General features: G+C 44.4%; 1 protein-coding gene across 1 annotated transcript in view; it reads left to right on the top strand.

Annotated features, from left to right (window-relative positions):
• The window catches only part of crocc2 (ciliary rootlet coiled-coil, rootletin family member 2), a 266,817-nt gene that overhangs the window by 38,443 nt on the left and 202,811 nt on the right, over positions 1-25,563 (top strand). The window contains exon 2 of the mRNA XM_078210134.1: positions 7,677-7,856. Within this exon, the coding sequence (XP_078066260.1) occupies positions 7,677-7,856 (180 nt within the window). The remainder of the gene's footprint in view (positions 1-7,676; positions 7,857-25,563) is intronic.

Genomic DNA, 25,563 nt, shown 5'->3' with positions numbered 1-25,563 from the left:
CAGATTAGAAATAACTGTGATTAACTGCACATTGAGTTTGAATACAGCTATTTAGGAATGAGACACTCGGGGCTTGGAGCGTGGGAAGCAGGGGTTATAGCCAAGGAAAACAAGATAAGGGGACTTGCGAGATGGAGCCGAGGCTCAGGGATTGATTTTGACAGGGATATTTTTGTGCTTTTTTATACAAGTGGAAATGTGTTAATAAACAGAGAGCAATGTAGTCATTTTTTTTAGCAAGGTTAAAGGGTAAAGAAATCTGCGAATTATGAAAATGTGAAACAAAAAGATGTGCACAGCAGAACTCAAAGTCATCAGATCGCTAATCTTAATTTAGGAACAGGAGAAGGCCATTCAGCCCCTTTTGAGCATGCACTACCATTCAATTGGACAATGGCTGATCTCTACCTCAACTCCCTTTACCTGCCTTGCTCCATAACCCACAATATCTTAATCCAGTGATCTCAGTCTTAAAAGCTCCAATTGTTCCACCAGTCACAACATTGTGTGTGAAGACTTTTGGTGGAACTTTACACCAGCGAGATTTCCCACTCCCACTGAAGTCAATGAATTTTTGAATGCTCGCTGCATTTTCCAGCCCCACCCACTTCATGATGGGCTATAAAATTCCACTCTTTCGTCCCGATTTCAAATGTGAAAGGCTGTTTGACCCCCAGAATAGCCCTGCAGCTTCTCCATCACAAGATTCAATGTTTTTAAAAAATATCAGATGCTTTGCTCCACTACCCTAACTGGACGACCACTCCATATGCTGCTGACTCTGTGAGAAGAACTTTCTGATTTCAGTTGTAAAATTACCTTGTCTAGGTTATTATCTGCAGCATGTTTGATGCCATTAACTCTGAAAAGAACAAAGAGGGTAGAAAGGATAATGTCAAGAAGATTTAAGATTACCCGGCACCAAGCTTATGTTGGAGCACGGGAGCATAAGGTGGTATTCAGTTCAGGAAAGATGGAGTAAGAGTGGGAGATTTGCATGTGAAGATGCAGTGAGGGAAAAGAGCGTGCAATGAGGTATTGGAACGTGGCAGGCGAAAGAGAGGAGTAGTTGAGTAAAAAATAAAGCCTGTGATAGAAAGAGAGAGGAGGGTTGGAGACAAGAGAAGTTTTGATCACTAGACAATTTATTGTGAGAGAGAATTTAAAAGAACCTCCTGAGACATGGGAGCTAGTCGAAAGGGTTTGTACGTCGCAGAGAGTTGAGAATCCTTGAAATTAGCACCAAAAGATAAAAGTGAGGACCTTGTTGGGAGCTTTGGTGAAGGAGGGGATGTGACCACCCAGTTGTTTCTTCAAAAATGATTTTAAAACAAGGGCCACTTCCTCTGAGCCTCACCACTGTTTATTTTGGTCACTCTCACCAATATTACCTATTATTTTATTCTCTTGGCAGTATTGATTCCTTATTTTGTGTATGACCTCACAAGCACTTAGCATCCACACATACACAAGCCAGTTGTCATTTCACATGTATGTGCCTTGATGAGTGTAAGGAAACCATTTGAACACAGAAGCTCCACAACTGTGCCCAAGACTATTCTCAACTGTTGTCCGTGAATACAGCTGGATCTCGTTGGTCTGTAATCACATTTTCTCCTCCACTATTGAGCTTCACCAAATTAGACATTTGTTCTCTGGTATTCAGTCAGTAATTTGGTGAGAACAACCTGAACCCAATTGACAAATGGGCATCCCTGTGGGATCATTTGTTAGTTTAGGAATATGCTCTAACCATGGGTTGCTGGCCCCACATATCGGAAAATCTCAAGTAAGGTGGCTGTCAACGGATGGAAAATCATGGGTGGTGCACCCCCCAACTTGCAGTCCCACCATCCGAGTTCCATTGGTGAATTTGGAGAACAAAGAGTGCTGTCAGTCATGTGCATTCATTAAAGTGACCTCATAATATTTTCAGATAAACGGTCAGTGACATTGTCCTTCAAAAAGACAAACTGAGACCCATCTACTCTGTGCTGTTTGTGAGATCTTTCTGTGCACCAAGTCACTGCCGCATTTTTTCGTGACAACATTAACTACATTTCAAAAGTACATTGTTGCCTGTCGAGTGTTTTGGAACATCTTGCGGTTGTGTAAGATCCTATAGAAATTGCAAGTCTTTTTATATTTGGAAGCAGCACCAAGAGTTTTCTGGGTGTTTTATGTCAAATTTGTTATTTGCCATGCAGGAAGGTTCCAGGATCAATCAGTAGTCTGTGCTGTGTTAGAGTATCTCAGCTAAGTAGTACTACAACTAATCACAGCACCGCAAGGTGAGAGATAAAATCATAACTGCTAATCTGCACTCACTGTTGGAATGTGTACGTGTGTGGCTTTGTCTCTGGGTGGGTGCGTGTTTGTGTGTGAAGTGAGGACTGGATCAGGCTTGGCTCTGACGCTTCCCAAAGTTGAATAGGCCCATGATATTGATAGCCTAGCCTCGTACATGCACGTGGCCATGGCACCCCTGAGCCATCAATTTTGGGTAGCAAGAGGGGAGGAAACCTAAAGGGAAGAGAGAACTGCAGCAAATTGAACTGAATGTGTTAATAAAAACCTCTCTGCAGAAGTGTAAAAAAAACACAAATAAAAATGTTATAATGAAACAACTTGTATTATTACAATTACAGAAATACTCAATTATATATATATATATATTTCAATTTCTCAACTAATCCTTGCAATACAAAGAGATTATTCAACAGGAACAAACTGTAACATGCATCCACATGGTACAATGTGGGTTAGTGGCCCTCCAGTGCCAGCCTACCATATGCCAAGTTTACAGTCTTGCGGCTGAGCCATCAGAGCATAGATGCTATGAGTCACTCTAGAGAAGGAAGGTAGGGAGGGAAATCAAGGGAGCAAAGCTCAGGGGCACAGTGCTTTCAGTTGGAAAGGGCAGAACCAGAACTCTTGATGGGTGTATTTATAGCTGTGGGTCTCCGCTTGGCCTTGGCAGGATTGATGGAAGAAGTAATGAGTTTTAAACCCGTGAACTCCCAGAGGCAACGAGGCAGTTCAGTAGCATTGGATTGATAGGGTCTGGTTTCAATCGCCACTGGAACCAAATAAAGATTATTACAATGATATAAAGCAGCTGACATAGTAGAATAATTATAGCAGTGCAGGGACATTTTTAACAATTAAAACAGTGTTGTGGAACATTATCTGCCCAACGAGTGAAGATTAAACACAAAGAATGTTTATTTTGAGGAGCCGGAGTTAATTGTGCCCTCCGCCTCCCTGCTCCCCCCACCCCCAGCACTCACAGAAGTTGGATTGTTGAAGCCCAGCACCAGCTGTTTCCTGTTAACAAGAACAACCTGCCTGCAGAGGATGAGCCAACTTCTTCGATTTGACTCAGCAAACTCCCTGTCCCCCCCAACTCTGCCCCTCACTAAAGGCCGTACAACTTTTATTTTGCTCTGGAACATGCTCTAACTTTGGAGGGTAACGTTCCCTGTCAGAACACTAGAAATGTCCGTATCTGAGGCAGACCAAAACCGGCCGTGTGTACAGGACTCTGATCGCTTTGATGAGGATGCGGCGCTTTGGAAATGTTCCGAGATTGCGTGTGTGAAGATCACAGAGCACTCAGCTAGATATCAGTTTCACAATCCCAGCATTCTCTTTAGATCAAGGCAACATAGGCCCCTTTCCCAATCTATTAACTGTTCGATGGAAACAGAGACCAGGTACCAGCAATAAAATGATAAATTGAACAAGCCAACTACTCACACAACCTCAACCATATGCAGCATCCAAACAAGAGAGCCCACTAAATGATTGGCAGTATACAGGCTTTATTAACTCTCCAGGATGAGGTTAAATATTGGCAATGCTACTTATGGGTTAGTGTGAGCGTCGTGAAATGTTTACCTTTCTGTTTAAATTTAAAATTTCAGCAGCAGCTACTTTATTAGTATCACATCTTTAATGTCGTAGAATGTCCCAAGATGCTTCACAGGACCATTACCAAAGAACATTTGAGAGGTAGTGGTGAGATGTTAGAGCTGATGACCAAAAGCTTGGTCAAAAAGTTAGGTTTTAAGGAGCATTTTAAAGGAGGAGAGGTTGCGAGGCAGATACATTTAGAAAGGGAATTACAGTGCTTCCGGCCTTAGCAACTGAAGGCACATCCTTTGATGGTGGATCAGTTAAAATCAGGACTGGTCAAAAGATCAGAATGAGTGCAGATGTCTCATGGCATTATATGGACGGAACAAATTATAGACATAGGGAAGAGAGAGGCCACAGAGTGATATGAAAACAAGGGTGAACATTTCAAAATTGTTGCATTGCCTTCATTATCTGAAAGTAATGTAAGTTTTCTTGTATGGGCTGATAGCACCCAGCTCTAATTCCTTACCATTACCTGCAGATGTCAGGCTGTTTGTCTGATAACCAATGCTGGATGAGCAGAGGTTTCCATCAACTGAATATTGGGAAGAGTAAAGCCATTGTCATCAGTTCCTGAGATTAACTCATTCCTTAACCACCAATTCCATCCCTCTTCCAGTAGCTATCAAAACTTCTCACAGCCTCGGTGTCACATTTAACACCGAGGTGATCTTCTGATCACATATCCACACCAACTCTATTTCCAACCCTGTAACATGGCCTGACTGTCACTTTCACAGATCCCATCTGTAACTCCAGCGAGCACAAGGGTGATGAGTAAATGGGACTTAGTGCAAGCTAGAAGACGGGCAGAGCTTTGGGTGACCTCAAGTTTATGGAAGATTGAGGCCAATCAGAAGAGAATTAAAATAGTCAAGTCTGGATGTAGCAAAAAAGAAGGACCCCAATGTGACATAACTCTGCTGGATGTGTATCCTTAGCTCACACCTCCTCCCCTGAGTCAGTCTATTGGCTCTTGTCAGCCATTTGAAAGGACAGAGGTCAGAACATCTTATTACCTGGATGTATTTGGTGGGAAGAGACAGGAATTTCCTGCTGTGGTCATGCCTGTGGTTTAGGTAAATGTCAAGTTCCCTGAATCCTTTTTGCTCGAACCTGTGAGGACAGTATATTTATTTTTCATGTGTGTTGGTTTTTACCCATGGTGCTTTCTCAGGTGGATTGCTTCCTGAGGGTGTGGGTGGGAGAATTGATGGGGGTGTGAGTGGGGATGAAGTGGAGGTATGGATGGGAGTGAGGTGGAAGTGTGGGTGTTAGTGGGGGTGAAGGTGGAAAAGCAAGAAGTTCTTGGTCACATCATCTGCAGTTTGTACATCATAGCAGATTCAGGATGAGGGTGAAATGAAATTTGAGACAGGAATGTAATATCATCCTGGATGTCTTCAGTGACAATGACTGTCCCAGCCTCAATGATGGCCTGACAATAATGCTGAGCACTGTCACTTGCAAGGGTGGGTACGGCATGCAACTGTGCCTTACCCTCTCTGGTTCTTCACTGCTCCTCTGTTGTTTGTCTCATTCTGATGCACAGGAGAGGGAAGAGTATCAGTGAGTTTGTCATTATCCGTTTGATGATGTGAGTGTTATCACTGAATTGCTACAAATACGTGCAAGCTGCGAGATGTGGGGGTGAGGCTGGCAGCATGGGTAAAAATATGAGGGGCAGATGGAGCATAGGAAAGTTGGGCATGAATCCTGATAGCTGGAGATTGTTGATGGGCTAGTGATGGGACAGAGGTTTGGAGGGTGTACTGAGAAGTTTGTGAGGTTGATGGAAAATGCAATTTGAAATATAAGTGAATGAGATCTTTCACCCTTTTCCAGCACTGCATCCAGGTCTTCAGGACCAGATTCCTGCCATTGACCTCCATGGCTATTTGTTCCCTCAGCTTTCACTGTGTCCCCAGAGGGTCACCTACCGCCCCCTGCAGAAAGATCCTCCTGCAGCTAGGCCTCCCGAGAGTGGGAGGCCTTGAACTGGCCTGCTGCTCCATGGCTCTGGAATTCTTCCTGCTCAGAAAGTCTTTCCCAGTGACTTCCAAGACCTGTTCCAAGCAGAATGCACCTTCTCCTTTATTGGTGCAGGCCAGCTTTAAATAATGTTACCTTTGCACCAACCTGGGCCCCCTGCTGAGTACGCAGCCACTAAGCAGTGCATTTGAAGCTGGGTTGGATACCACAATCATGGAAGTAGCAGGTAACATGAATTTTTTTTGTGCTCATCTCACCACTTCCATTGGGCATGGGAGAACTGAGCATCTGCAAACGGGTCTAATTTGCATTTTTAACGTAACATTTTGCTAGATGAGAATCAAAGGATCTTGGATGACAGGGCAAATGGAGTTGAGGTAGAGATCAGCTAACTGGATGATAGAATGGGTTTGGGGGGCTGAATGGGTTCCTTCTGTTGCTGTGTTCAATGGAGCATTCCTCGAGGGAGAGCATCACAGTTAGATGTAAAGTACAGCTCTGCCCAGTTCAATCTCTATATTACAGATGATCACCAACAATATGGGCGTGACATTTGCATTTCCTGCATTAATGATCTGAAGGAATGTTTCCTGTCACTCAGGTAAGTCACAAAGAAAGGACCACTGGGTGAATATTTTCTGCATTTCTTGGCCCCACAAGGAAAGTAAGATGTAGGGAGCGATTCCAACATTAGTGGGGGCTTTGTAGCAGACCTCCCGCTGGGTGTCATGGCCTCTGCTTGTCACCGGCCCTGGATTTCCAGCATAGTCAGCTCTGTGCCAGAAATCAGTGTGGAGCTGAATATCACTCCAGTGGGTTTACAGCAGCTCCCCACTCATTGGAGCAAGCTTTGTATATTTGATGAAGAAGCGTGCTGCTTTCCAGCAGTCCCTTTCCTTACCGTTGAGAAGAACTGGTTACATTTGAAGACTTTGGAAAGGGAATGCAGCAATGTTGGTTTAATCATCCGGGGAACTTTAAATACCCATTTCCCATAGGGTGGGCATTGTTAAAAATGCCCCTACAGTGTCAGTTCCTGTACATGTGTAAAAGGAAATGGTGCACTCAGAGAGAGTGTGCACCTCTGATAAAATGTCAACTTGCACCCAACATGTTCAATCTTTTTAATGCTGCTACACTGGTCATTAGCAAAAAATTGAATTAATAGCAGAGGGAGTTATAGATAAGTGGAGTTTTCTTCTTCAAGGTATCAGCATTAGCTCAGGAGGCTGTGGATTCAAGTCCCAGTTCTGAATCTTGTTAACATTTTGGTGCAGTTTAAGAGAGTTCTGCAGAGGCAGAGGTCCTGATTTTAGCCTGAGAAGTTAAACAGTCTGCACTCAGGTGGATGTACGTCCGGGACAACATGTATCCATCAGCCAATATTTCAAACAGGTGATCTGGCCATGCAATGTTATATATGGGAACTCGTTCTGTGTGAGTGTTTGCTGCATTACAGCAAAGACAATTCTTGCTGTAAAGCACGTTGAGATAGTGAAAAGCTCTATAGAAATGCAAGTCTTTTTGTAGACACCTCAAACAAAAATGATCTTCAACAGTGACAGGTGAACTGAAGACAGTTCTGAGACTCAATGCTTGATTTCCTGTAAGAGACGTGTAGGCAACCACTTTATCAGAGATGCATTTTACTGCATGCTATCATGCCACATGTTACACACTGGTATACCATTTCAGTTGGCTGTTATGGGATTTCTTTGGTAGCCCTTAGGCCTAATTGTTTTTTCTGTGTTCCTTTCCATCAGTTGGAGAAATCCTTCAAGGTTGAAGTTTCTGAGAGGGAGCAAAAGGGGGCTGAGTCAAAGGCTGTGTCAGATCTCCGCCGCCAATTTGAGGATGAAGAGAGGGTTTATAGGAGAAAGCTTCAGGCATATCAAGATGGACAGCAGCGTCAGGCGCAACTTGTACAAAAGCTTCAGATCAAGGTAGGAAGAGAACAACCTTTCCAAACAGATTCCAATTTTCATTGAGATCAAAGGCAGACTCAAACCAGAAAATCGGGATGTTGGAGTGGAGGGGAGGGGAATGAATGTTGTCAAATTGCAGAGGATTTCTGCCCCTGGGGGAAGGTCCACTGCTGCAGGCACTTAATATCCCAAAGGAGGCAAGACAGGGCTCTCGCCAGCTCTCCAGCTCATGGATGACACTCCCCAAATAAAATACTGCTCCCAGTGTTTCTGCACCACCACAACCTTGTCAGTAGGAGAGGGATGGAGTTGGCGGGGGGGAGGGGGGGAGGGGGGGGTTGGTGGGAAGCTTCTGCCCAGCACATTGTTTTACCACTTGGGGTTTGTGTGAAGAGAGTTCCCCCATATTTCTTCTTAGTAAGTGGCAGCATTTATTGTCCAGTCATAGCTATCCATGAGAAATTGTCTATAACTGAGGGGCTTGCTAGAGTCATTGCAGAGTGCATAAAGAATTGACTGCATTACATGTAATTGGAACTAAATGTAGACCAGTTAAAAAGGAAGCTGTCTACAACATTGAGTCTTTGCTTTGTCTTGTCCAGAAAATAATTGGATCATTTAAATCTCAAGGGAGTGAGAGAAACTGAGCTCTGAATCAACTGAACATTTGAGCCAGCAATTTGATCATGCCCTGACCATATTTCAGGAATTAACCAGACAAAGACCCTCAATGGAACTGTAACATTTGCCATGTCAGCTTGAGTTTCTCTGTAGGCAACCAGAGCACAAAGCAGAACGATTCAGAAAGCTCATTACAATATTTAAATATGTGTTCCTACATTGGATGTAGAAGCTTTTTGTGAAATTGGCCTATTCTGACTCACCATAATATAAACTCACGTCACAACCCATGGCACTAACTGTCAGCAAGGACCACTTAATGCTGTCAGTTGAGCATGCTCTTCAAGCTTATGACCTACACAGGTATTCATTTAATATTTCTGCCATACTCTCATAGTGTTTCAGAATCCGACCTTAAGCATCTTTCAGTTGCTGAGTAAAGTCTATCACACTTAATGCAGGCTAGTCCTATATGAGCCATAAATGCAGAGAAGGAGATCATTGAGTCCATTGAGTCCATTACTGCTTTAACTGTTCATGGAACAATAAAGCAAAAGTAAAAGTAAAGTTTATTTATTAGTCACAAGTAAGGCTTACATTAACACTGCGATGAAGTTACTGTGAAATTGGGCTTATTTTGGTGGATGTAAAATTTATGACTTTTTCATCTTTCAATGGAACCAATCAGCTATCTTCCCTTCTTTTTACACAGTCCGTTCTTTTGACTTTGGCTTTCAGATGTTTTAACCTGCCCATAAAACCATGCCACTTATATTCGGAGAGAGTTATGTCCCCATACAGAAGGGTTGACCAATTGATTTGTGGGCAAGATGTAAGGTGTGGGCAAGTTTGGTTGGGGTAGCAATGACAGTAGGATGTATAGAATGTGTGACTAGGAGGAGAAGCAGGAGTGAGATGTGTTGTAATGGTTGTAGGAGAATGTATAGAGGTATGGATGGAAGTGTTGTGAGTTTCTGTAGCTGTCAGTGGTGCAAGTGTAGGGAGGTTAATTGAAGTGAGGATGATAAGATTACTGAACATTTGATATTGTGGACAAATCCCGGGAGCAAAACTCCATGCATTGACCGCCTCGGAGTAATTCCCACTGAATTGTTGTGTGAAGGGCTTCCTGCGCTGCACTACCCCATCCCCTCAAACTCTTAGGGATGCAGGATATCTATCCTTCTGTCTGCTGCCAGGACCAGGGACTCCAAAACAATATTGGAGAACGAAGAGATCTGATCTCCATGTTTTGCAGCTATTCCTCTGTGCACATGGGGTACACATTATAGATTTTTGTCTTCTCTACATCTATTCTTTAAGAGATCCTGGCTGCCATTAAGTAGCAGAAATATCAGATCTGGCCTATTGAGTCCATTAATATCCCCTCCCTCAACCCTCGCTTCTCCCCACCAAACAGGCACATAGATCCATAAACAGTTCACGTAGCATTTGCTGCATGCCTGTTGTATGAGAATGGGTTAAAAATATAATACTGCAGATGCTGGAAATGTGAAATAAAGCAAAAATAATTCAGAAGAGTCACACCAACTTGAAAGGTTGGCCAGAATTCTCCAACGTTGTAGAACCCGCCACTACAGCCAGCAAAACAGAGAATTCGGCGCTCAGTCAAATCTCCATTCATTGCAGCAGGACCGGAGAATCCCAGCCGCGGATGATGTCGGAGAATCCCGGCTGTTAACTCTATTTCACTCTCCACAGCTGCTGCCAGACCTGATGAGTTTTCTTTAGCATTTTCTATGATTATATATGATGAAATCTCAACACCAATTTAAATGGCCACATTATTCACATACATGGCTGTTTTCAATACAGTTGAATTTCTTGTTTCCACCATCCATCTCACCAAGGTGATCTGCCATATTCCTCAGGTTGTCCTGCGACACTGTGCTTTTGTTCTGCCATTTATAATTCTGATCTTTTATTGGACACTATTAGCACCATTCTCAGTCATTATAACTGCCATTTATATTTCCTTTGTCCTTTTGTCCATGACATCTTGGTCAATTATTTGTCTTCAGCTCTGACAAAAGATCATCCAGAAATGTTGGCTCTATTCTCTCCCCATAGAAGCTGTCAGACCTGCTGAGATTTTCCAGTACTTTTTGTTTCTGAATTTCTTTGCGATTTGGGAATCAGACAATTGTGTTCTCGTTCTGATGTAACTTAGATATTGACCAATCCCTGCTGAAGTAGAGGTTTGTTTACAAACGAACAATTGGTCAATTCAGCACACCCAGGGTGGGATTTTCCACTCTGTGGACTGGGTGTGGTGGCGGGTGGAAAAAATGTTTCCTCCGGCTGCAATGGTGGGTTTTCACCTCCGATTGTATGCTACTCGCATTATTAAATATACATCAGCAGGAAACACGTCAAATCGTAAGCAGATGGTCTGTGATTCACTCGCCCCTCCCGTGATCTAAGCAGATCATCGCAGTAGATGCTATACTTAAACTGCCCCCACGCTCAGGACTGCTGTAACAGAGAGATACCTCCACCCCGCCTCTCCCCCCCTCCGACCCCCACCAATAGGAAGAAGACTGCATCCCCCCCAAGTTAGTGACATGTCATTGGCTCACCTCTTGACGCTGTCGAGGGTCAATGGCAGGTGCTCTATCCATGTGATGGCAAAAGGTTGTCTAAAATCCTTACAACTGCAGCTTGGGAGGAGGTGGTGAAGGTGATGGGTGCCAACTCAGACCTTAAGAGATAAGAACATAAGAACATAAGAAATAGGAGCAGGAGTAGGCCATCTTGCCCCTCGAGCCTGCCCCGCCATTCAATAAGATCATGGCTGATCTGAAGCGAATCAGTTCCACTTACCCGCCTGATCCCTATAACCCCTAATTCCCTTAACCGATCAGGAATCCATCTATCCGTGATTTAAACATATTCAACGAGGTAGCCTCCACCACTTCAGTGGGCAGAGAATTCCAGAGATTCACCACCCTCTGAGAGAAGAAGTTCCTCCTCAACTCTGTCCTAAACTGACCCCCCCTTTATTTTGACGCTGTGCCCTCTAGTTCTAGTTTCCTTTCTAAGTGGAAAGAATCTCTCCATCTCTACCCTATCCAGCCCCTTCATTATCTTATAGGTCTCTATAAAATCCCCCCTCAGCCTTCTAAATTCCAACGAATACAAACCCAATCTGCTCAGTCTCTCCTCATAATCAACACCCCTCATCTCTGGAATCAACCTGGTGAACCTTCTCTGCACTCCCTCCAAGGCCAATATATCCTTCTGCAAATAAGGGGACCAATACTGCACACAGTATTCCAGCTGCGGCCTCACCAATGCCCTGTACAGATGCAGCAAGACATCTCTGCTTTTATATTCTATCCCCGTTGCGATATAGGCCAACATTCCATTTGCCTTCTTGATCACCTGTTGCACCTGCAGACTGGGTTTTTGCGTCTCATGCACAAGGACCCCCAGGTCCCTCTGCACAGCAGCATGTTGTAATTTCTTTCCATTTAGATAATAATCCAATTTGCTATTATTTCTTCCAAAGTGAATAACCTCGCATTTGTTAACGTTATACTCCATCTGCCAGATCCTCGCCCACTCACTCAGCCTGTCCAAATCTCTCTGCAGACCTTCTACGCCCTCCACACGATTCACTTTTCTACTTATCTTTGTGTTGTCTGCAAACTTCGTTACCCTACACTCAGTCCCCTCCTCCAGATCATCTATATAAATGGTAAATAGTTGAGGCCCCAGTACCGATCCCTGCGGCACGCCACTAGTTACCATCCGCCAACCAGAAAAGCACCCATTTATTCCGACTCTCTGCTTCCTATCGGATAGCCAATCCCCAATCCACGCTCACACCCTACCCGCAACTCCGTGTGACCCAATCTTCTTCAACAACCTTTTGTGAGGCACCTTATCAAACGCCTTTTCGAAATCCAAAAACACCGCATCCACCGGTTCCCCTCCGTCAACCGCACTAGTCACATCTTCATAAAAATCCAACAAGTTTGTCAAGCATGACTTTCCCCACATGAATCCATGCTGCGTTTGCTTAATCGAACCATTCTTATCCAGATGGCCTGCTATTTCTTCTTTAATGATCTTCTTTAAGATCAGCCATCCAGTGCAGGAAGAGGGTGAATGATCTCACTGTTCTGTCAGGTAAGTCAACCATCTCATCACTCTCAACACATACACTCACAGGCCCATCAGACATTCGTGGGATTACTCTCCACTGTCAGCTTAAGGGACATCACCACTCACTCCCTCATATGCACCTTGGCTTCTCCATCTGGGATCATAACCTTTGTAGCTCGCATTCTCATCCCATACACAGCTTCACTTATCACCCACACAAGGCAGGCACCCTTCACATCTGCCATGGCATATGTCCTGTTCAGACTCTCTCCATCTGTCTTCATGCAGGACAAACCTGCCCAAAAATTAAGGAAAGGTCCCAGACTGGTGTTGGGATGCCTAAGCTGGGCGGCACGGTAGCACAGTGGTTAGCACTGCTGCTTCACAGCTCCAGGGACCTGGGTTCGATTCCCGGCTTGGGTCACTGTCTGTGTGGAGTTTGCACATTCTCCTCGTGTCTGCGTGGGTTTCCTCCGGGTGTTCTGGTTTCCTCCCACAGTCCAAAGATGTGTAGTTTAGGTTGATTGGCCATGCTAAAATTGCCCCTTAGTGTCCTGGGATGCGTAGATTAGAGGGGTTAGTGGGTAAAATATATAGGGATATGGGGGTAGGGCAGACTCGATGGGCCGAATGGCCTCTTTCTGTACTGTCGGGTTTCTATGATTTCTATGAAGCTCAAGGCCCTCACTCCTTATGAGGAGGGTGCTGTTGCTGTTGAGCTGGTCGGAAAGGACCAGGACCATGTCTGTGGCACTGGTGAAGTCAGCAGCACAGATCCAAGTGAAGACCAGCCCCAGCTGCTCCTTCAGACAGTGATGCTGTGAGTACTTTATGCTTTGGAGTCTGCTGCCATGTACTAATTGTCTCTGCTCCCTTTATTAGGCAACATAGCACAGAACTCCTCATCTCCAGCCCCGAGGACAGCTCAGACACTGCTGGAAGATCCATCACAGCACTTACCCACACAATCCACCAATGCAAAGACACACAACATGGTCGGCTTATGGACCCCATGGTCGGCTTATGATGAAAGTGAGGAGGTGTGGGATAGAGGGAGAGTTGGCCGATTGGATAGGTTACTGGCTATCTGATCGGAGACAGAGGGTGGTGGTGGATGGAAAATTTTCGGACTGGAGGCAGGTTGCTAGCGGAGTGCCACAGGGATCAGTGCTTGGTCCTCTGCTCTTTGTGATTTTTATTAATGACTTAGAGGAGGGGGCTGAAGGGTGGATCAGTAAATTTGCTGATGACACCAAGATTGGTGGAGTAGTGGATGAGGTGGCTGTTGTAGGCTGCAAAGAGACATAGATAGGATGCAAAGCTGGGCTGAAAAATGGCAAATGGAGTTTAACCCTGATAAATGTGAGGTGATTCATTTTGGTAGGACTAATTTAAATGTGGATTACAGGGTCAAAGGTAGGGTTCTGAAGACTGTGGAGGAACAGAGAGATCTTGGGGTTCATATCCACAGATCTCTAAAGGTTGCCATTCAAGTGGATAGAGCTGTGAAGAAGGCCTATAGTGTGTTAGCTTTTATTAACAGGGGGTTGGAGTTTAAGAGCCGTGGGGTTATGCTGCAACTGTACAGGACCTTGGTGAGACCACATTTGGAATATTGTGTGCAGTTCTGGTCACCTCACTATAAGAAGGATGTGGAAGCGCTGGAAAGAGTGCAGAGGAGATTTACCAAGATGCTGCCTGGTTTGGAGGGTAGCTCTTATGAGGAAAGGTGGAGGGAGCTAGGGCTGTTCTCTCTGGAGCGGAGGAGGCTGAGGGGAGACTTAATAGAGGTTTATAAAATGATGAAGGGGATAGATAGAGTGAACAAAGAACAAAGAACAAAGAACAGTACAGCACAGGAAACAGGCCCTTCGGCCCTCCAAGCCTGTGCGCTCCTTGGTCCAACTAGACCAATCGTTTGTATCCCTCCATTCCCAGGCTGCTCATGTGACTATCCAGGTAAGTCTTAAACGATGTCAGCGTGCCTGCCTCCACCACCCTACTTGGCAGCGCATTCCAGGCCCCCACCACCCTCTGTGTAAAAAACATCCCTCTAATATCTGAGTGATACTTCGCCCCTCTCACCTTGAGCCCGTGACCCCTCGTGAACGTCACTTCTGATCTGGGAAAAAGCTTCCCACCGTTCACCCTATCTATACCCTTCATAATCTTGTACACCTCTATTAGATCTCCCCTCATTCTCCGTCTTTCCAGGGAGAACAACCCCAGTTTACCCAATCTCTCCTCATAGCTAAGACCCTCCATACCAGGCAACATCCTGGTAAACCTTCTCTGCACTCTCTCTAACGCCTCCACGTCCTTCTGGTAGTGCGGCGACCAGAACTGGACGCAGTACTCCAAATGTGGCCTAACCAGCGTTCTATACAGCTGCATCATCAGACTCCAGCTTTTATACTCTATACCCCGTCCTATAAAGGCAAGCATACCATATGCCTTCTTCACCACCTTCTCCATCTGTGTTGCCACCTTCAAGGATTTGTGGACTTGCACACCTAGGTCCCTCTGTGTTTCTATACTCCTGATGAATCTGCCATTTATTGTATAACTCCTCCCTACATTATTTCTTCCAAAATGCATCACTTCGCATTTATCTGGATTAAACTCCATCTGCCACCTCTCCGCCCAATTTTCCAGCCTATCTATATCCTGCTGTATTGCCCGACAATGCTCTTCGTTATCCGCAAGTCCAGCCATCTTCGTGTCATCCGCAAACTTGCTGATTACACCAGTTACACCTTCTTCCAAATCATTTATATATATCACAAATAGTAGAGGTCCCAGTACAGAGCCCTGCGGAACACCACTGGTCACAGACCTCCAGCCGGAAAAACGTTCAAAGACTATTTCCTCGGGTGGATGGAGCTATTACAAGGGGGCATAACTATAGGGTTCATGGTGGGAGATATAGGAAGGATATCAGAGGTAGGTTCTTTACGCAGAGAATGGTTGGGGTGTGGAATGGACTGCCTGCAGTGATAGTGGAGTCAGACACTTTAGGAACATTTAAGCGGTTATTGGATAGGCACATGGAGCACACCAGGATGATGGGGAGTGGGATAGCTTGATCTTGGTTTCAGATAAAGCTCGGCACAACATCGTGGGCCGAAGGGCCTGTTCTGTGCTGTACTGTTCTATGTAACATAGGGCAACCTGGATCTAGAGCAGGCTCAGTGTCACAATTTGGTGAGCATAGCACAGAATCTGCTCCACAGCAGGTGTAGGCAGACTCTCAGAGGACTGCTGGAGACCAGGATTCTGCTGAGTCCCAGTCAGCTAACAAGCCTGTGGACTGGTTCTTAATGCAGCTGTTGGAGCATCAACAACAAGCGCAGGAATATCAGGCAGGATTGTCAACTGCATTCCACGGATTACAGCTGATAATGGAGCAGTCCATCTGCATTCAGTCCGAGGTCACTGCGGTGGCATACCAACTCACCGAGGTCAACACTGTTAAGATGGTGGCTGTCATGGAGACCTTGCTCCAGGACATTGTGCTGGTAATGCTGCAGGATTTGCACTATGTCACTTTAGGAATGGGTAGCCATCCAGCAGTGGTTACGCGAGAGGGAGCCAGAGCACCCTGATCTCACTACAGGTGTACCTTCTCCTCAAGGAGTCAGCCAGAGCCCAAGGACACCCATAGGGACAAGGACCAGCAGCTGGAAACCCCAGGACCATCCGCCCATGTGACTCCAGGATTGCCTGGTCAATCCCAAACCTCTCTGCCCGTGACCCCATGAGTTGCATCTCCACAAACCAAGGAGGGTGAACTGCCCTACAGCAGGAGACCCAAAACAGGTCGGGGCCCTTCATGTTCAAGCCTTCCAGAGGTCACCCATCAAAATCACCACAGATAATAGGGCATAGCTGTCAGCAGGCTGCGGAGTCAGGGATGCACCAAGATGTGAGGGTAGGGTTATGCAGAATAGGAACTACTCAGAACATAATTGAAGCACGGATGTTCACCAGGTGTACATGATTTCCAATAGAATTGCACATTTCCTCATGTGTCTGCCCCTTCTGCTTGCTGAACAGTATGATGGTTAATCAGGACTCGCACCATGTCCTCCTCCCCCCACTTAACATAGATGTGTCGCATCATGTGACTCATGTTGATGTTGTGTGCAGCCAACTCAGAGTGTCGGTTCAGTTTCTTTCACACATCTGCGAAGGTGACACCCACAATGTAAAGTATGCTTGCGCAAGACATCTCTTAGACATGCCTTACAGACTCAAGTGATGATCATTCCTGGCTTTGTAAGATTGAGGTCATGCAGTCCCATAATTCGTCTGCATTGTGGAAAGAATAGTGTTGAAGGAGAGATCCAGATGTGCATGGAGTCAGGTATTCTTTCCTTTCGATCCATCGAGACATAGAGGCCAGTGACTCAAACACAATCACTGCATCTGGTCATAATCCTCCTGGAATCTGGTGACTCTTAACACTTATGCCTCATCTGGCCCATGCTATGGCTTCTTCTCCTGCAGCCTCAACTTCCTTGTCCTCTTGATGTCCTCATCCTTGGAGATGTGCAGCTCCTACTTCTCGTCCTCTGGGAAGCTATTCCTACTTCATAGAGCCAGGTTGTGCTGGGTGCAGCAAGCACGTTGATCCATGAAAACCTCTGGGTAATGTATCGGAATCACATCTTCAAGATCCCAAATGGTTTGCTCTACCAACGTCTGTGTGGCAGACTGAGCCTTGCTGTACTTTCCCCTTTCTGGAGTATTTGGCCATCAGATAGGCCTTTGTGGATGGCCTTTGTTGTCAAAGAGCTAACTCCTGGATGTGGTGTTGGCCCTTGAAGATGTTCGAAATCTGTTATTTGCTCAAGAGGTAGGATTGTGGCAACTACCTGGGCATCTCACACATACCTGCATGATGTCATTGCAGACCAGTTGCACATTGAGCGAATGGAATCCTTTCCTGGCTCTTGCCATGGGAGCTCATATAGTCACATGAGTACAGTCAATAGCACCCTCCATCTGTGGGGAAACCTGAAACAGAAGCAAATCCCAATGCTTGAGCTGCATGGCTAGCTTGATCTCTAGTGAGTGAGTGCCTTGGCAAAGAGAGCATCTGTCACCTCATGCATGCTCTTGTGAGTGGAAGCTTGAGTGATGCCACAGAGGTCCCCAGTGGAACCCAGTAAGGAGCCACTTGTATAGAGGTTAGAGCTGCGGTAACTTTGACAGTAAGAAGTCTCACAACACCAGGTTAAAGTCCAACAGGTTTATTTGGTCGCAAATACTATAAGCTTTCGGAGCGCTGCCCCTTCGTCAGATGGAGTGAAAATCTGTTCTCCAACAGTGCACAGAGACACAACATCAAGTTACAGAATACTAATTAGAATGCAAATCTCTACAGCCAGCCAGGTCTTAAAGATACAGATAATGTGGGTGGAGGGAACATTAAACACAGGTTAAAGAGATGTGTATTGTCACCTCATCGTAACTTTGACAGCCATTGGCAATAGATGCCCTTCCACTCCCCAAGCGTCAACACCTGGAGAATGTGACAGATGTGTCCCACCAGATCCCTGAATATGTTGAGGCATCGATGATAATGATTCCCGCTTATCTGCAGGAATGACATGCATCTTCTGTACACCTTCAGTTATGCAAGCTGCCTACACTCAGTGGATCTGTGAGCTTCATCCTCTGGCTCTGTGAGTGTGGAGATGCCTTGCTGTCCCTTGCTGATAAGGGTGATGTGCCCTTCCTTTGACGTGCTTGATGCTGGTATATCACTCTACTCTGCCTTTCTTCCTGTTTGCACCCGATGTTAAAGACTTTGCCAAATGATAAACACATGCAAATACATTTATACAGATTTGAAATGGGAATTGGTTCCAAAGTAAATAAATTTTTTAAAAAATGTACAAAACATTCCTTGACTCATGAGAAGTAGGTTATTGAGCGTTGTGGCAGTTATGATTTGAATTTCCAGTAAGGCAGACTTCAGCAGACAAATGGTTGGTTTTGTAGATTTCTGCAGTTTGGTGGAAAAGCTTCCCTGCTTCCATTTCAGCTGTGCTCTTTACTGACTTAGATTACTTCAACAATCAGAGAAAGAGATAGAGGTATAGCTGAAAATCACTTTTGTGGGGGACCATAGTTACTAGCTGGCTTTTTGCTTCTCTGTCACACACGTTCCAACATTCCAGCACTAGTTCATACACAAACACACGGAAACACTTGGGGGAGCTTTTCAGTTAGCTTTTTTCTCAGTTTATATATGTTCCTGGAAGGCCAAATCCACAAGTTCATTTGAATATTATTCTTGATGACATTATATCCTTCTGCCATTATGTCCCATTGTCTCCACCAGAGATGGCAACAAGCTTCTGGATGCTTTAGATTTATCTTTGTCTGGAAACAAGGTGATTCCATTGCCTCTCAGAATATCACTCCTCGCTCCCCTGCATCTTCCCCAGCAATTCAGTCTGTGTGACTGACATAACATTCTCACTCATCTTTGGTTTGTATGTCCATTTTTTTAAACTCACAAGTCTTATTTAAAGTTCAATATTTCCAGACATAATTTGGTGTTTTTCCTTCATTATTATGACACCCTCCAGTTCATGTAATTCCACCCCATGCCTCACCACTGATCTGGAATGTAGAACCTTAGTTCTGAAACCACCCTGAAATCATTGCATTATTGCCTGCAGAGCCTGGCACAGATTCGGGGGAGCTGTGAGCAGTGTGCAACATGAGGGAGGTGACTACACCTTGAAGTCACAAGCGAAGTGCAATTCGCCAGGTGCCTGTCCCTTCTAACCAATCGTGAATGATGCTGATCTAATTAGATGCCGGTTATGGCCTTTTGATCTAGCACAGTGGTGTGATTCTGGTGAGCAACCTTCATAATGAGCATTTGAACATTCATGATATTCAAATGTATTCATTTACTGTTCCTGACATGACGCAGTGGGAAATGCACGCCACCACTGAAGTCTGGAGTGGACAATCGCCACCCTGTTTTCACGATACGCAAATTTAAATTTTGCACTCACATGATATCCCCCCCCCCCCCACCCCACCCCCCACGTTGACCTTACACTCGCATGACTGGAAAATTCTACCCCAACCCTCTCTCTTTAACCATCAAACATTTGAGCTGTTCGTAATGAAAAGGCTTGGCAGCAAAAAGAACAAGAAGGCACCTTGTTTGTGAGATTCTAGGATTCTATGGTGGTAGTGCTTGGACTTGAGTGTTGACGTACAAGTTGTCTAATGGAGGGCTATGGAGTTAATGGTCTCACAGTAATACAGCACAAAAGGAGGCCATTCAGTCTATCATGTCCTAGAAAGGACTATCCAATTAGACTCATTTCCCACATTTTCCTATATTGCTTAAAAATATCTCTTTTCAAATATATATGCCACTTCCTTTCAGAAGGGATTATCGATTCTGCTTGTGTCATCCTTTCAAGCAGTGCATTCCTGATTATAAAAACTCGCTGTGTGAAGATATTCTCTCATCTTCCCTCTGGTTCTTATTCCAATTATCTTAAATCAGTGTCCTCTGGCTCCTGACCCTCCTGTCAGCGGAAACAATTTCTTCTCATTTACCCATTCAAAATCCTTAGTAATTTTAAACACTTCAATCAACTCCCCCCTTAACATTCGCTTCTCTAAAGGGAACAATCATGGCTAGTCTTACTTGAGGGCCTCCTACCACATTTCTCCAAAGACGATTTACCAAAGTCCTCAAGTCAGTTTTTACAGTATTCTGATGGGAACCATCCAGAAATCAAATGGTTTCATTCAGATCCAAAGTTTAAATTGTTCCAAGTATTCATTACTATAAAATGAAGCTGCCAGGTATGTGTGCCAGCGGTTGGACTCCCGTTGGCAAAGACATGTCCCTGGATACGACAAGGGGCTGCTTTTTGTCCCGTTACTCAACTGATAAACCATTGTGGGGCCTAGCTAAAATCGTTTAAAAGCTTAGCAGAGCTAAAACATTTCATACAATCCCATTGTTCAATAAACAATGGCTATGTTTAAATTTTCAAAAGGAATTGGGTTGATCCGGGTTTCATCGAGTTTAATCCAGTCTAATCCAAATGTAACCTTCATTAAATCACCAGCTGATGCTGTGGCACAACTCTTCAGGGATTACAGTTAGCTCCCGAACAATGAGTTCTTGTGCTGTTTCCATGAGCGAGATCCAGGTTGAGGCTCTGTGGGAATAACCTCCTCACTGCTTAACAAAATAAATCTGTACTGAATAGGGAATTGTGGGAAAACAAGAGTCAATGTGGTTACGAGCTCTGAGTCTTATGAACTAGGTTTGGCCCAAACATTCGAAAGGGCTCGCTGTAGGAAATATTGTAGAGCTACTTTTACAGAATACACTACAGGGACACATTAAAGAAGTACGTTTACAGAAAACATTACAGAAAAATATTATAAAGGTACATTAATAGAGTAAAATATCAGGGAATGTTGGGAGTTACATTTAAAGGGTACACTATCAGGGTATCTCTGCCAGAAACTTTTTGATGAAAGGAAAAGGGATCAGGGAAGTAATGTTCAGAAGGGATATAGAGCTGGAAAAAGTTGTGGAGACAGGATTTATGGAGGGATTCAAAGACAAAGATAAGGATTTTCAATTTGAGGTATTGCAGGATTGGGAACCAGTGCAGAACTCAAAATTGAGGGGTAATGGGCAGGCATGCTGAGATAGAAGCAAAGATGATCATTGTTACAGTGATGGAAATGAGAGTCAGTAAAGCTTCTGAAGCTTAGCTCCTTGTTGAACAGAACCTCAAGCCTATGAACACATGGAGACAGTGGCCAGGGAGGGAATGGCATTAGCAGCAAATGAGCACTTTACATTGGAAGCTAAAGGTGATGGTTTTGGCTTGGAAGTAAGCGGACTTGTTCAAGATTGGAGTTTGGATATGCAGGCTCACAGCACAGAGGCAATGTGAGGATGGAGAGAAGTGGTTGGGTTGGAACTGGGTATCATTAAAGTATGTGTAAAAGTTGACTTTGTATGGGCAGTTGATTTCACTAAGGGTTAAGATACAGATCAGGAAGAGGCTAAGGACGGGTGACTGGCACTGATGGTGTGGAGATAAGAGGAGAAGCCATTTCTGGAGATGCCTTCTCTATTTGGATAGGATTTCAATCAAATAAGGAACAGTACACCTGGCCATTTACCCCATCCCACACAATTTTGCCATTGAGAGAGGAGTAGGAACTCTGCAGCATGAAGAAGACAAGATTTGAATTTGAAGAATGGTGAATTAGAGGGAGCTGATGATTAAGGATGGGAAATTGATAAGTCACTCAGTATTTGAGAACTAATTCCTACAATGGATGCATCCTGCAATGTGTAACTTTTTTTGCTAATGCAGTCCCACGCATTGTGGCTCTACGAACATCCCTCATATTTCCTCTGATAAAACTGAATTGACATCTTTTATACCACATTTCTTAGCACATCTCTGGACATCAATATACTTTGTCCTAATTTGCTCCCTGGTAAATTGTTCTGAGAGTCTTCAGAGACTCAATAGGGCTACCTCATTCCAGCTGCATGCGTCTCCAGTTTGCAGAGGAGAATGTTCTTCTGTCCAGATAGAGCCTCTCTCTTTTGCATCTTACCTTAACAGCAAGACTTCCAAGGCATTGAGAGTGAATGGGACAGATTCTACCCACACAATTCTAATTGCAGTCCACTGTTTCTGCAGCAAAAGCTCTCAAGGCTATCAAAATGGTCTCCCCTTTAACAGTCCAGCTGCAGCCCTTTAAGAGTTGCTGCCTGGCTGAATGTTACTCCTCCCAGCCAATAACACTCCTGACCTGATACCCTGCACATGACTTTGGTTCACTTTGCATAATTCAGTGAGGTCAGCTCACCCTGGTGGCAGGAGTGGTGCATTTGCATCATGGTCAAGCATAGCCCCAGTCTTGTTGGTCCCATGAACTTGATGCTTATTGATTATAGGACACTGATCTGTGTGAGTTGACCAAGACAGAACAAGATTCTGTGTAAAGCACTGGGGCTGATTTTGTGATTCTGTTGGTGGCAGACAGCCTTTACCCTGCTCAGGATCAAAAGTTCCAAACCTCCCTATGATTCAATAGTTCTAACAGTTACCGTTTCAGGTACTTCCTACATCAACCTTTCTTACTTTGGTAATTATTGGTAATTAGTATTTAATCAGAGGCAGATTTCTGCTTTAGAACCGTACACACTCAAAAGTGCCTGAAACCTAGATTGCCTCGGACATTTACAGGCAGCAGATAGTCAAGGCCATCAGTGAAAGCTGGATTGAATCACATCTCAGCAGTAAAAAGGCCAGATCTAATCCACTACCAGAGTAGGAGAGTTTCAGAATAGTTATGTTGAAATCCTTTGAAGGGTTAAATCTGCTGCAATATTTGGCCAAATTAATGTGATGCTTGGATCCAAGCTGTGTTTGGACAGATGACTCTAGATAAACTCAGACCTGCTCCAAGCAAGATCTGATCTAAACACAGAATACTGACAGGGCAAACCACTTCCCATTGCATAGAATTTGTACTCCAAGAATAACAGTTAAAACACACAAACTACTGATCCAAGCAAAGAATGTTCCGGATTATCTAGCGCTGAATAGCCAAAATGTTGAACACAGGCAATTCCCCAGGCGCATGTCATTCAGACACAGCAGCACAGTTACAAGGCTAATCATGCTCATAATAATAATTGAGTGCGTTTCAGTTTTCCTGTTACTCGTACGAGCTGAATGAATGAATGTTTAAGGGGCCTGAACACGTGGATTGGCTAATTGACTATTTTTATCATCAATTTATAGAAAATTTGGTCTAATGTTTCTTGGCAATCAAACTGTGTGTTAGTGAGAGTTTGGTAAGCGAAGATTTTCATACAAAAATTGTACGCATACCCAATTTAAATTTCAACTTTGACCATTGGACAATAGACTGGGAATAGTAAAGAAAGTCTTGCATTTCTTAAGCTCTTTTCACAACTCCGGACGTCCCAAAGTGTTTCCCAACCAATGAAGTATTTTTTGAAGTGCTGTCCCTGGTGCAATGCAGGAAATGCCAATTTGCACACAGCAAGATCCCATAGAACCGGCAAGGTGATAACGACCAGATAATCTGTGATAAAAACTAAATGCTGGAAAATCACAGCAGGCCTGACAGCATCTGTGGAGAGAGAATAGAGCGAATTAGCTCTACTCTCTCTCCACAGATGCTGTCACACCCGCTGAGATTTTTCATCTGCAGTATTTTGTTTTTATTCCTTTAGATAATTTGTGATGTTGATTGAGGGTTAAGTATTGGTTAGAACACTAGGGAGAACACCCCTGCTCTTCTTCAAAGTAATGCCATGGAATCTTTTATGTTCCCTGTTCCTGATGGAGTTTGGGAGATTGACTTTGAGGGGACAAATCCAGGTCAAACAAGTCATCAATATTTCATTGTTGACTGAAAACCTGGGGCAATTTACCTACTTTCCATTTCCAGCAAGAAATTTCACCCACTGGGAGCATGTATTAGAAACATTCCACACTCTGGTCTGATCATTAACTTAAAGGGTTGGCTGATCTTGCACCCCAAAAACATCTGGTACATACTCACAGTGGCTGAGACTCCTCAGAAGGAGCGCAAAATTTGGATGTTACTCCTATGATACCTTGCGATGTAGTGTCTGTCCAGCCAGGCTGTTCGGGTTGCAAGACATAGAAATATAGAAAATAGGTGCAGGAGTAGGCAATTTGGCCCTTCAAGCCTGCACCACTATTCAATATGATCATGGTTGATCATGCACTTGCACTATCCCACTCCTGCCTTCTCTCCATTCCCCTTGGTCCCATTTGCCACAAGGGCTATGCCCAGGTCCCCCTTGAACATATCTAATGAACTGGCTCCAAGAGCTTTCTGTCGTATAGAATTCCGCTGGTTTCTAATGGAAGAAGTTCTTCCTCATCTCAGTCTGAATGGCTTACCTCTTATTTTTAGACTGCGACCCCTAGTTCTGCACTCCCCCAACATCGGGAACATTCTTCCCGCATCTAGCCTGTCCAGTCCCATTAGAATTTTATATATTTCTATGAGACCCCTCTCATTCTTCTAAATTCCAGAGAGTAGAAGCCCAGTTGATCCAGTCCCTCTTCACATGTCAGTTCTGCCATTCCTGGAATCAGTCTAGTGAACCTTCGCTGGACTCCTTCAATAGCAAGAACATCCTTTCTCGGACTAGGAGACTAAAACTGCACACAATATTCAAGGTGTGGTCTCAATAAGGCCCTGTATAACTGCAGCAAGACATCTTTACTCCTACACTCAAATCCTCTTGCTATGAAGGCCAGCATGTATTAGCTTTCCTCACCACCTGCTGTACCTGCATGCCACCCTTCAGTGACTGTTCCACCATGTTACCCAGGTCACGTTGCACTTCCCCTTTTCCTAAACTGCCACCATTTAGATAATAATCCTCCTTCCTGTTTTTGCCACCAAAGTAGATAATCCACATTATATTGCATTTGCCATGTAATTGCCCACTCAGCCAGCCTGTCCAAGTCAGCCTGTCCAAGCCAGCCTGCAACCTCTTAGCATTCTTCTCACAGCACACACTACCACCCAGCTAAGTGTCGTCTGCAAATTTGGAGATATTCCATCATCCAAATCATTAATGTATATTGTGAATATCTGGGGTGCCAGCACTGGTCACTGCCTGCCACTCTGAAAAAGACCCATTTATTCCCACTCACTCCTTCCTGTCTGCCAACTAGTTCTCTATCCACATCAATACATTACTGCCAATACCATGAGCTTTAATTTTACTCACTAATCTCTTGTGTGGGACCTTGTCAAAAGCTTTTTGAAAGTCCAGAACATCCCTTGTCCACTCTACTGGTCACATCCTCAAAAAATTCCAGAAGATTTGTCAAGCATGATTTCCCTTTAGTGGATCCATGCT

Source organism: Mustelus asterias, chromosome 3 (assembly GCF_964213995.1).
Source record: "Mustelus asterias chromosome 3, sMusAst1.hap1.1, whole genome shotgun sequence".
Classification (NCBI taxonomy): domain Eukaryota; kingdom Metazoa; phylum Chordata; class Chondrichthyes; order Carcharhiniformes; family Triakidae; genus Mustelus; species Mustelus asterias.
This window is presented reverse-complemented; position numbering and strand designations above follow the sequence as displayed.